At 53.3% G+C, this 12,636-nt stretch overlaps 1 protein-coding gene across 1 annotated transcript; it reads left to right on the forward strand.

The window, feature by feature from the left end:
- The first annotated feature begins 9,483 nt into the window (after positions 1-9,483).
- Positions 9,484-12,636, forward strand: NKX2-5 (NK2 homeobox 5). The gene is made up of 2 exons (XM_032628325.1): positions 9,484-9,948; positions 11,526-12,636. The coding sequence occupies exons 1-2, from the start codon at positions 9,618-9,620 to the stop codon at positions 12,164-12,166; spliced, it is 972 nt and encodes a 323-aa protein (XP_032484216.1). The 5' UTR covers positions 9,484-9,617; the 3' UTR covers positions 12,167-12,636.

Here is a 12,636-nt window from a genome sequence, read left to right on the forward strand (position 1 = left end):
GCAACAATTTGCACCCTAGGCATTCTCAGTGCGTTCCGCCGGGCTGTGGAAACGTCGCTGCATTTCGCAGAGCAGGCTGGAAGATGAGACAAGGAAGGAAGTTGCGGAAGAAGGAAAGGCGATGGGCCTAGGAAGGTTTGATCGCCCATTGCCAGCTTCAATTCGACACTGACCAGGCCGCAGCGATCCAGGGTAGAAGCTCCGGGGGCCACGGTGTCGGCCCGAGCCAGGGAGGCCGCACAGATCTGGGCGCGACTCTTGAAGCTCTCCCCGGAAAGCCACGGCCGACGACCCCAGCCCAAGCTGCAGCACTGCAGACCCCGCGAGCCCCCCCGCGCTTTGGGCAAAAACAGGCGTCCGTTTGCCCAGCTCGGCTTTTCCCAAAGCTTCGCGTTCACGCCAAGGGCTCTAACAAAGCCGTGGCTCCCGAGCTGTACACCCACCGGGCAGGTGTTCACCGGCCCTAGAAAATCCATTTTCCTCTTCACCGTTTTCCGAATCGTTGTCTGTCCGACTCGAATGTCACCTGACTTTTCCAGCTGTGACCTTCAGCGACGGGATCCTGAGGGACAAGTGGCAGCGTCTTGGTTCTCTCCGCCTCTCCTCGCTGTTTTCGCCGGAGCGGTTTGCAGCCGGGGGCGGACTGCGGTCCAGAGGAGAAAGCACGAAATTAACACCAAACGACAACGGAAGTTTAAAGGCGATCTGGCAAACCTTAACACGTGTTTTAAAGCGTGTGACATCTAGGGACCCAGGACAAATTCGGTTATAGAAACGTACCCCACAAAGCATGAGAAAGTGGCTTACACAAAGATACTATTAACAAAAACTGTCCAGTCAAACGTGCAAAGGAGGGGATGGGAAAAAATGCAAAGGAGTCAGCTGAAGGCAGTTCCTCTCAGAAAAACAAAAACAAATGTATAATAAATAAGACTTAAATTTGTAGGAAATGTCCCTAGAAGGATATATATTTTTTTAAAGCTGGATGGTGGTGGGAATTAACTGAGAAGGGGCAGAAGGAAACCTTTTAAGGTTATGCAAATATTTTTGTATTTTTTGTAATGTTTTTGTAGCCTGATTGTGGTGGTCCTTGCACGGGTTTATTCATGTGTCAAGATTCATCGAACTGTACACTTAAACTGTGTTCATTTTGTTCATTTTGGGGTTTCATTGTTGTTTTGTTTTTACGGTGTATTACTTATTCAAAATGTATAATTAGGATATTCAGTGCTGTGAATATAAAACAATTTTAAGGAAACCAACAAAAACAAGAACAGAAGATGCTCATACACCCCCCTGTAGGGACAAGAAAAATTGTGTACTGTCCAAGCACAGAAAATTTTTGGGAAGGGGAAATCTCTTTAATGTTCAGATTTGTTTCATTTGTTCTTTTGCTCCTATGTTTCAGACACCAACGAAAAATGAGGACCTAAAACTTTTCTGGTGTTTACGTGGGTGTGGGTGGCTGTCATCTCCTTGAGGACTGAAGGACTCCCAGGGCAGGCCAGCCACCGGAGAAGTCCATGCAAGGCCACAGGAGCCTTTCCTGGCCGTCGTGTCCCAGCTCCCGTGAGAGCTATCCCGCTTGGAGCAAAGATGCGGTGGCTCCTTGCGCCTCCTGGAGAAGGCCAGAACTTGGAGTGCACGACACCCCAAGATCCCTCCCAGAAGTGGAAGCAGGGCCTCCCAGAGGCTAAGCAGGCCAACAGGGTCCCTGGAGCCCAGAGAGGCCCCAGAGCCCGGCCCACCTCCCTATGGAGACCAGTGACTACGAGGGTCCCACCTCTGTTTGGGGGAACCAGATATGACATACCTCCATGTATCACGCTGCAAGGTAGGGAAGAGTCACTTTGGCCTTGTTAAGACAGATTCCAGATCTAGTTCCAACTCAGAGCTATTTCAGGGAGAGTTTTGGAGGCTGACCCTCAAGAGACAGAGGGACAGTGGGTCCAAGGCCAGGGGCCAGGAAAAGAGGACAGGACCTGGGTGGGGTTACCAGGCCTTCCCACCAGCCTCATCTACTGCCCCACTCACAGCCACCAGACCCACAGCACCTTCAAGCAGCCAGCCAAGGCATTGATTAATGGAGGGAGCTGCATTCCCAGTGACCCCGAAACTGGGCTCTAGTCCTGGACCAAAGCACCAGTCAGGGGGAAGTCAAGAGGGTAAATCTGCTGAGTGGTAATCGGGACCGTTGAGGTCCTGTCCCTGGAGAGTGCTGGACGAGTGCTGGCCACCCCACTCCCCTCTCTCTGAAGCTCCACTGACCACCCTCCTCAGTCTTCCTACCACTGATGGCTTAGCTCCAGTTCCCTCTTGGAGACTGGAGATTTCATTGAAGTTTCAAGCCATACACACCCTTGATTTGTAAACTCCAAGCTGAGGGGTGAGGCCCATAAATGTGCATTTTTAACATGTACTCCAGGGAATTCTGGCCTAGATGCTTCCACAGCCCAGGATTCTCTTCCCCTTCTTTAAAGGTATAACTTGACTCTACTCTATTTGGAGTTTATCTTGATTGTGTTTTTTTTTTAAATCTCTTTAAGGCAATATACATGCATATGGTAAGAACAACAACAAAAAGGAGGAAATTGTCCTAAAAAAATGTACTAAAATGTCAATGTTTTAGTCCTGATCCCCCCCCTCCCCCAGGACTCTTCCCCAGAAGTTTTCGTTACCTTTTGTTTACCCTTCAAAAAATTTTCGTAAACCCACATGTATGTACATATGCCCATATTTAAAACACAAACTCTGCATCTTGATTTGATATTTAATGTGTCTCAAAAAGTATCCCTAATAATACATACAAATGTAACTCATTCTTTCTCAAGTCTGCTAGTATTCTGTTCCATGGGCTATATAATTTTTTTAACCAGTCCTCCAAGATAGATATATTGGGTTTGTTTTGATTCTTTAAAAATATTTAAAACTGCAACGAAAATACTTTACTAAACATACATGTGTGTGTAGAACAATCCTAGAAGTGGAAATACTTGTACAAAGGGCTTATGCATTTTTAATTGCGACAGTACCAAATTGCTGAAGAGGTTTCCCAGTTTACACTTCCAATCAACAGCGTGAAAGAGTGACTAGGCAGAGTAATTATCAAATTTCGTGATCTTTGTCAATCTGATGAGTGAAAACCTTTGCCTCGTGGTTTTTAATTTTTTTCTTCCTTTCTTTCTTCCTTCTCTTTCTTTCTTCTGTTTTTCCTTCCTCCCTTCCTTCTTTCCTTCCTTCCTTCCTTCCTTCCTACCAGCAGAGTTCTGCGAGTCTTGGTCAATTTGTCAATTGCTTTGTTGAGTCATTTTCTTATTGATTCATGGAAGCTCTTTCCACATTGTGGAAATTAGACGGTTTTTGGGTCATTATTTCTAGCACTTAAACTGTGTGCCATTTTCTCTTTGACTCTATTCTGGTTTTGTTTTGCTGTACACAAATTACTTTTATGCCGTCAGGTAATACAATTCATCGTTTATGGTTTCTAGGTCTGTAGTTCTCCTTATCCACCCTTCCAAATATATTAACACTCTAAAATTACTGTTTTAGTCATCTATAGTACTGTTCTGTTTCATTTCTTAAGTTAAAATTTTTAAGCTACCTGGAATCAAATGTATGTGGTGTAACACATATTCACTTTATTTGGAATATGTGTTGTTGTATGGACCACGTTCCCCAAAAGAACATAATATCACAGTTGGTAGGGACCTTATTTCCCATCTTATCCAGTTTCATTCTGTAGGTTAGACAGCCACCAACATGACTCTCCACCCCTCCCCACTGCCCAGGTGAGTCCAGGTAACAACATGGGACATTTCCCAGAATGGCACAGCTGGGAAGGGACCTTAGGTACACCTAAAACCACCTGGGAGACAAACGTGAAACCAGCGACCAGAAAGGAAAAAGGATGTGCTGGAGATCAGCCAATCAGTGGGAAGCAAGACAAGAACCCAGTACTAGTACTGGTAGTACTAGTACTAGTACTGGCTCACAGTCTAGTACTCATTCTGGTACAGCTCTGCCTCCTTCAGGGTCTGTGTGTCTTGGGCTGTGAAACACCAGCACCTGATGCAAGGTGGGCACCCAGTCACTGTGGGTAAACAGATGCAGAAATCAGGCCAAGTATCCAGTAGTGACTAGGCCATGGGTCACCTGGAGGCTGGGGGCAAGTTCTGGCCCACTCTTCTAAGCCTTTCCCCTCACTCCCTACCCCCTCACACACATGCACACTCATACATATATACACACAGATCCACCAGCCAGGTGGATCTGCCTGCTGTTTTCCACTTATGTGGGCTCCAGGCCCTTCTTATGGCTGAGCAACTTTGGACAGACAGCCTTTAAAGCAGCTCAGGGGACTTCCTGCCTGTCCCAGCTGGCTAGAGGAGGCTAGACCCTGGGGCGAAGGAAGCCACAAGCCTGGCAGATTACAGGAGCCTTGGGGACATGAAGATAGTATTTCCAGGGCTCTGCTCAAAGTGCCCAGAAAGCAGGACCAGCTTTATAATTTGTGGAGCCCAGTGCAAAATGAATGAAATGTGGAGCTTCTTGTTCAAAACTTATTAAGAATTTCCGGACAGCAACAACAGAACACAGGGCCCTTCTAAGCTCAGGCCCCGTGAAGCTACACAGTTGGCATACCCATGAAGCCAGCCTTCAGGGAAGGATAGGGTTAATTATAGCGGGAGGCAGGAGAAGCATCCTCCCCAGACCTCTAAAGGCTCAGCTTTTAGGGTAGAAGTGGACTGGGGGGTTATTCATAACAGCCAAAAGGTGGGAACAACTCAAATGTCCATCGACTGTTGAATGTAGAAACAAAATATGCTATACCCGTACAATAGGGTATCATTCTGCCATAAAAAGGAACAAAGTACTGATACTTGCTACAACATGGATGAACCTTGAAAATATTATGCGACGTGAAAAAAAGCCAGTTACAAAAGGCCACATATTATATGATTCCATTTGTATGAAATGTCCAAAATAGGTAAATCTACAGAGACAGAAAGTAGATTAATTAGTGGTTACCTCGAGCTGCGGAGGTGGGAGATGGGGGAGGGTGTGGGGTTGATGGCTGAAGCCTACAGGTTTCCTTTGGAGCTGATGAAAATGTCCTAGAATTAATCTTGTCATGATTGTGACTCTGTGAATATACTAAAAGTCATGGAATTGTATACTTTAAATGGATGAATAATAAAGTTGTCACCAAAGAAGAAGGGGGGGCCGGTAGGAGGAGATGAAGGAGGGGGCGGAGGAGGAAGAGGACAGAATGGAAGAGATTCTGGAGGAGGTGGAGGAAGAGGGGGAGGTGGAATCTTACATTTCTCCCTCTCTTTCTCTCTCTCACTCAGACGAACTATATGCCAGAAGCCCCCGTGTCGATGAAGGTGTTGGTGAACCCAGCATCCCCAGTCCAACAACCTGGTCCTCTTCTCTAGCTGCGTGGAGTGTGTGTTGGGGGAAGGGGTAGCGTCTTGTTTCCTCACCAGCTGGTATGACTCTAGGAGTCAGCGACACGCAAGAAAAGAAAACATTCACAGCTCTGCAGTCAGTCCTGTGTTCGAATCCTGAAACTGTCACTTTCCGTCTGTGTGACCTTGAGCAAGTCACTTCACCTTCCTGAGCCTCTTTCTCTTCTGTGGAGCCATCGAGATAAGCGGGTGCGCGAAGACGTTCGAGGGCGTGTGACTCATGCCGTGGGAGAGCAAGAAATTGGTACCTGCTGAGCCAACCCGAATAAGGCGAGTCCCGGGCAGGAAAAATCCGGTGCCCCGGAGGCCGCCCGGGCTCTTCCGGAGCCCAGGGCGAAGGCGGCAGCCCCCAGAGTCGCCCCCCACTCTCAAGCCCCGGCCCTGAAGGAAGGCAGGACGCCTGAGGGGCCCCGCGGCCGGGCCGGGGAGCCGGAGCGAGGGCCGGGAGCCGGGCCGCAGCCGCCGCTGCTCATCCATCAGCCGGACGAAGAGCAGAGGCGCGCTCTCGGCCCTCTGTTTGCTTTCTCGCCAATTATTGCCGCGCCGTAGCCCCTTTGTTGATACAGTAGTCCGAAAAAGTGCTAATGTTCATTTATCAGGGGGCCTGCCGGGGACTCCCACGAGTTGCGATTCTTCCCAAAATATAAACACGGGGCGAGCGTCCCAGACAGAAACCCCCATCTGTTTCCCCGGCGCGGGCCGAGAGCGAGGCGTTGTTGAAGATAAAGCCGAGGATAACGCCGCCTGTCTCCAATGGACGTCTCCCCGGCGCATTAATGACATTCCCGGTGATAGTTCCAGCTTATCTTTCAATTAATCATATATACCTTTTGCGGCCGACCCTGCTGATTGCAGGAAAGTGGGGGCCGGCTCGGGCCGCTCCGATCGCTTTCAATTAATAATATTTTATGTGCGTAGAATGCTCTCAAGTCATCCTGGAATCTGGCTCACCTTAAAGCACCGACTCTTTAAGAGGCAAGGAAATAGATTTTCGATCTCTCCTCTCTGCTCCTTTTGTCTTTCTCCCTCTCTCTGCCTTTCTCTGGACTGAAGGTTGTTTGTTTGTCCTGCTAGTTTGGCCAAAGTGCGGCTTAGAGAGGCGGCCAGGTTAGGTCAGTCGCCCTTGGGAAGGAAGATGCATCCCTGGTGGGGCTGGGGAATCAAGTTTCCTCCCTCCCTACCCCCAACCATTGCAACTTCACTTAAAGAAAACAAAAATGTTTTTACTGACTCAGAAATTGTGAGGACTTCAAAGAAAATTAGAAATTGCTCTTGGACATTTCTCTGCAGAGACCAGCATGGGTCACCCCAATTTTGATTTTACTCGTATTTATCCGGTTTTGCCCCGTTTTCCTCTTTTTGGCAACGCTAAGGCCTGTTTTAGATCCAAGAGAAATTATTACCGGATTCACAGAGGGTGTGGGCGGTTGAAAACTTATTGATTTTGTCCAAATATGGAGGGTTTTCTTTCCTCCCCTTTTCATGACACCTGACCCACAAATCTGTCAGCCCTAGGAACCCCCATACCCAAAAATAAGTGATAAATCTTCACCGCCTTGATTTGCAGAGGAAATGCTGAATTTTTCTCTTCCTCCAGAACTCCCTTACAACACACACACACACACACACACACACACACACACACTAAAAACAGAGATCCCGGATGCAGCCTCAATGTCCCCCATTAAACGGTAATATTTCAGGCGTCGGCTCACACTAATCTTTCAAACTGTCATCGCGAGCCGCCCGGCCAGCCCATTCACTTAACAGCGCTCCCAGGACCCTCGCTCCGAGCTCTTTTCAGCGAGACGTTTAATTGAATCGGATGTGGCTCGTTTGCCAGACGTCACCGCCTCGGCGATAGGCATCCTCTCCCATTCCCCAAAAACATTCTTGAAAGGCGAGGCGGGCCCCCAAGCTAGGTTAGTTGAAGGCAATTACTGTAACATTGGCCAAAAGCCGTGGCGAGGTAGAGCCGAAGAGAGGCCACTGATCTGCAGATCCGTCGAGGGAGAACTCGGGTTGGGAGGTTGGGAAGTGGGCGGGTGCGGAGGGTTCCTGGGGCTTGCGAACTCCCCACATTTGAAAAAAGGAATCTCTACGCAGACCAAGCCAACAGTCCCAGAACCGGCCGTGATCCCCGGCTCGAAGACTTAAAGCGAGATTCCGCCGCGGTGGTGGGGCCCTGGTAGCGACGGCTGGCGCCTGGAAGCCGGGTCGGAGTGCTCCGAGCCTCCGCGACCGCCGCGCGGGGCTCCGCTCTCCTTCGCCCTAGCCCGGAGGCCACAGGTCCCGGGAGTGTGGATTTGATGAGGCGTTGGCAAAGTTCCAACATTAGGCCTACGCTTGACTTCACTGGCGCCCTTCCCGGTGGCCCTAACCGACGGTTCACCGTCAGGCTTGAGCACCCTAAGATTCACGTTCTGGACCTGCTTCATGCATTTCCTGGGCGCCTTGAGGGCGCATTCTGGAATCTAAGGCCCTGAGCCCTGTCCTTAGGTTGCCTTTGGTCCTGTGTGCCTTTCTTCTGGTTCAAACGCTTCTTCCCTGGTCCCCAACTCGCCCTCCGCAAGGAGCCGAGCCCTACAAGTCTCCATTCTCAGAAGGTCGGCGCGCTCCACCCGGACTTCCCCGCAGAAGCTAGGGTGGTGGGAAGTCGACGTTTTTCCCTTGACAAGCCTCGACATCGCTAGAGATAGGATAAGGCGGAGACCATAACCTGGGGCCATTCTGTCTGCCCAAATCCTCCCTGAAATTGTACACAAAATAGAGCGCCTCTCTGCAGTTTTCTGGGGGTGAGGGGAAGGCCCCCCCAAGCTTTCATCAGATCTCCCAAGGGACCCAGAAGGATGAGGTGGGCTAGCGCAGGATCTGACCGGGTAGCTTGCTCCCGGGAAACACTTACTTGTTTCTCTGACAGAAGATCCCTACTTTACTGACCCTGGGCTAAAAATTAACACCCTGGCCCCCACCCCCCATGCGCCTGGCCCGGCCGCCGCCGCGGCGCCCCACTCGGAGCCGGCCCAGAGAAATCTTGGCCACGTTGAGTTCAGAGGAGCCCCGCCTGCCTGAGACCTAAACCTGAGCTGGGACCTGAGTCCCTTGTGCTGACAAAGGCCTAGGGGACTCGCTGCTAGGCAGGGAGGGCAGGGGAAAGAGGGAGGTCAGAATGACGGGCCCTCAAGAATAGGAGAAAAGGCCACTGGGAGCTAGGATGCCCTAGAAGACAGCTCTCTTCTGGGAAGCTGAGTTTCTTTGCCGGGATTCTGGATTTGTTTCATTATTAAGGGGAGGGTCATCTCTCAGGGAAGAGACTGGCAGTGACTGGTGCCCCCTGGAGTTGTGTTTGTACACTTACACTACTGTAGGCAGTCCCCCTCCGTCCTACAACCACCCACCTTGCTTTTCAGCTTGACTCACCCAGGAGCCCCCAGAGCCTGGCCTCCTGGCAAAGGGAGTACTACACAGAATCCCAAAATTGTCCAGAATGGCCCCCTCCTGCCATCGCCCCAGAGCAAACCCTTTCCCCAATGCTTCTCTTCTTATTCAGATTCTTCCAAGTCGGACACACCATACCGTTAGTAATAAAGAAAGCCTTTCCAACTTCTGGAAATAACTCAGTCCCCCCAGCCCTCACCCAATCCCAGATCCTTCCCTATTCTGTTTCAGGTGCTGAGGAACATTTCTTCAAATCCCAGATCCACCCAACCCGGCCTAAAGGGCGGATTCGGAGAATAATCGGGTCCTTTCCTGTGCTGGTAGGATTTTCAGGCTAATGTTTTGGACAAATCTCAGGCTGCAGGAGCGAAAGGAGTCTTCCGAACGCGTTGCGGGCCCTTTAAAAAGCAGAGCGGGATTTTTTTTTTTTTTTTTTTTGAGCCGTATGACTATATTAGGTGACCCGAAAGTGCTCATCGCTCCTGTCAACGAGGCCCCCGGCCCAATGGCAGGCTGAGCCCCCCTCCTCCGGCCTGGTCCCGCCTCTCCTGCCCCTTGCGCCCCGCACTACCTGCCGCCCGGCCACATCCCGAGCTGGAAGGCGGGTGCGCGGGCGCGCGGCGGGCACCATGCAGGGAGGCTGCCGGGGGCCGTGGGCAGCGCTGCTCTCTGCCGCCCACCTGGCGCTGTGAGACGCGCGCTGCCACCATGTTCCCCAGCCCCGCGCTCACGCCCACGCCGTTCTCGGTCAAAGACATCCTGAATCTGGAGCAGCAGCAGCGCAGCCTGGCCGCCGGGGAGCTCTCCGCGCGCCTGGAGGCCACCCTGGCGCCCGCCTCCTGCATGCTGGCCGCCTTCAAGCCCGAGGCCTACGCGGGGCCGGAGGCCGCAGCGCCCGGCCTCCCCGAGCTGCGCGCCGAGCTGGGCCCCGCGCCCTCGCCCGCCAAGTGCTTGCCTGCCTTCTCAGCCGCCCCCGCCTTCTATCCGCGTGCCTATGGCGACCCCGACCCTGCCAAGGACCCTCGAGCCGATAAGAAAGGTGAGGAAGAAACACAGGCTCCTTCTCCCCCCTGGGGTTGCTTTCGTCCCCAAACCTCGCGGCCAAGAAACTCTGGCTTGGGTAGAGGAGAGGCGAGTGCCTGGGCGGATGGTCGAGCAAAGGGGGCTCCGAATGTGAGAAGCGAGTTTGTCGCCAGGGTCTCCCCCCACCCCCGCCCCACGCTTCCAGTCGGAGGTTTAGAGGAAATGCTGGATCGTGACGATCAGAAACAAGAGACCGGAGAGAAATATATATATACTTTCTTGCGGCCTAACAAAGCCCCAGGCGGCGGCAGCCCTGCTCCTGGATTTGTTATGAAGTTGAAGTTGAGCGATCCGTTTGTGGTAGACAGAACAGAGGGAGAGAGAGAGAGTCTGAATATCGGTTTTTTTTTTTTAATCTCTTGAGGGTCTTTTTGAGGATCTGACGAAAACCACTAAACAGAAATCAAAATGCTGCACGCCAGACATACTTTTGCGCACAATTGGAGCAGGTCCAGGACCTTCTATAGCCCACCCGTTACCCGGGGTGGCTGGGGCCTTTCCTCCTTTGTGCCCTGAGAGTGGAATGTTTGAGAACAAGGATCTTGAATTTAAAATGGGATACTCCGGACTCTCAAGAATCTGACTTAGCAGCTTTATTTTTCCATAACAATTTTCCCACGCGGCCAGGGCCGAGAGGTTCTCTCCTGGAAAAAGTTAGAAAATGCCGCGCGACGAAAGGCGTGGGGCAATGGAGGAGATGACTGGGGAAGTCGGCCGGATCGCCGCGCGCATCCCGAGGTCCAGGGGGAGGCTTGCCCGCCGGTGGAAAGGGCGCGTCGGGGAGACGGTGGCCCAACGCGGGGTCCGCAAGAACCTGGGGAGGCCAGGGGCACTGGCTGAAGGGCCGCCGAGAGCCCAGAGGGGCTTTCTGTGATCCTACAAAAGTTTGTCTAGTTGCAGAGGGGAGGCCTCAGGAACAGCTGCCGGAGGGCACGGCAGCTTGAATTGGTCACTACCGATTCAAATTCAATTGGAATCCAGGGCCGCCTGCCCACGCGCTGCTTTTTGGGCGCTGCAAAATCTCCGCAGCAGTTGCACGGGAGCCTTTGATAGATCACCAAACCAACACCTCTTGGCCTTCTGTTTCTTCGGTTCCCGTAATTTTGAGATAGTGCCACCGACCCTGGTGTGAGGCCTAGGTCTCCTTCATTTAACCTCTCAAACCAAAGTAGTCCTAATCTAATTCACCCCAGCGCATCACTTGGCTTTATTTTCTTTGCAACCTGAAGTCGTTAAGTCACTGTCCATCTCTTTCACCAGAATGTGAACCAACCCGAGGGCAGGGACCTGTCTTGTTTTGTCCTCCTGTGCCTAGAGCCGTGCCCGGCACATAGTAGGCAGTCAACAAATGTTGACTGTCGAGCGGAAACCGAGCAGTCGCAGCTCCCAGCGCAGCCGGCAGAGTGACCCGTAGTCAAGCTGGGGGCTCCAGGCAGGATGGGGTGGCACCCACTGGGGCTCATCAGCCGGCGGGAGCTCGGGGGGTCGGGTCGCTGTGACCCAGCGTCTCTCTGCCACTCTGTTCCCCCTCAGAGCTGTGCGCGCTGCAGAAGGCGGTGGAGCTGGAGAAGCCTGAGGCGGACAGCGCCGAGCGACCCCGGGCGCGACGGCGGAGGAAGCCGCGCGTGCTCTTCTCGCAGGCGCAGGTCTACGAGCTGGAGCGGCGCTTCAAGCAGCAGAGGTACCTGTCGGCTCCGGAGCGCGACCAGCTGGCCAGCGTGCTGAAGCTGACGTCTACGCAGGTCAAGATCTGGTTCCAGAACCGGCGCTACAAGTGCAAGCGGCAACGGCAGGACCAGACTCTGGAGCTGGTGGGGCTGCCCCCGCCACCGCCGCCGCCAGCGCGCAGGATCGCGGTGCCAGTGTTGGTGCGCGATGGCAAGCCTTGCCTCGGGGACTCGGCGCCCTACGCGCCAGCCTATGGCGTGGGCCTCAACGCCTACGGCTATAACGCCTACCCCGCCTACCCGGGTTACGGTGGCGCGGCCTGCAGCCCTGGCTACAGCTGCACCGCTGCTTACCCCGCCGGGCCGCCACCGGCGCAGTCGGCTACGGCGGCCGCCAACAACAACTTCGTGAACTTCGGCGTCGGGGACTTGAACGCCGTGCAGAGCCCCGGGATTCCGCAGGGCAACTCAGGAGTGTCCACGCTGCACGGTATCCGAGCCTGGTAGGAAAGGGACCGGTGTGGGACGCCCCCGACCGATCCCACCTCTAAAGAAGGGCACTGACTCTCAAGGAGAGGGAGGGCTCCCGACACGATCCTGCGTCCCTCGGATGTCACATTCACTCCCACGGAGGCCCCGGAGCTTTACCTGCCCCGTGCGCCTTTGCCCCCACGCGAGGGAGAGTTTGTGGTCGGGCTTACGGAGCTGGCGGTGAGTGATCCCGCAGCCTGGTGCCTTAGCCGTCGCCCCGGGAGTGCCCTCCGAGAGCCCACGGGCATCCCCAGTCTGCCGAACACCGGCCAGCTGGGACTGGGAGCCCGGGCGCGGCAGGCCTAACATCCGGCCGCCTTTCCTCGAACCTGGGCCGGGCGCCCGGGCCCTTGCTGCCTTGCCGCTGCCCCCACCCCTGGTATTTATGTTTTTACCTGTTTCTGTAAGAAATGAGAATCTCCTTCCCATTAAAGAGAGTGCGCTGA

Source organism: Phocoena sinus, chromosome 3 (assembly GCF_008692025.1).
Source record: "Phocoena sinus isolate mPhoSin1 chromosome 3, mPhoSin1.pri, whole genome shotgun sequence".
NCBI lineage: Eukaryota > Metazoa > Chordata > Mammalia > Artiodactyla > Phocoenidae > Phocoena > Phocoena sinus.

Bases quoted from the DNA above. Each gene is read 5' to 3' on its own strand.
- NKX2-5 (XM_032628325.1), top strand. From the start codon at position 9,618: ATGTTCCCCAGCCCCGCGCTCACGCCCACGCCGTTCTCGGTCAAAGAC. The intron at 9,949-11,525 runs GTGAGGAAGAAA...GTTCCCCCTCAG, and splicing joins CCCTCGAGCCGATAAGAAAG to AGCTGTGCGCGCTGCAGAAG.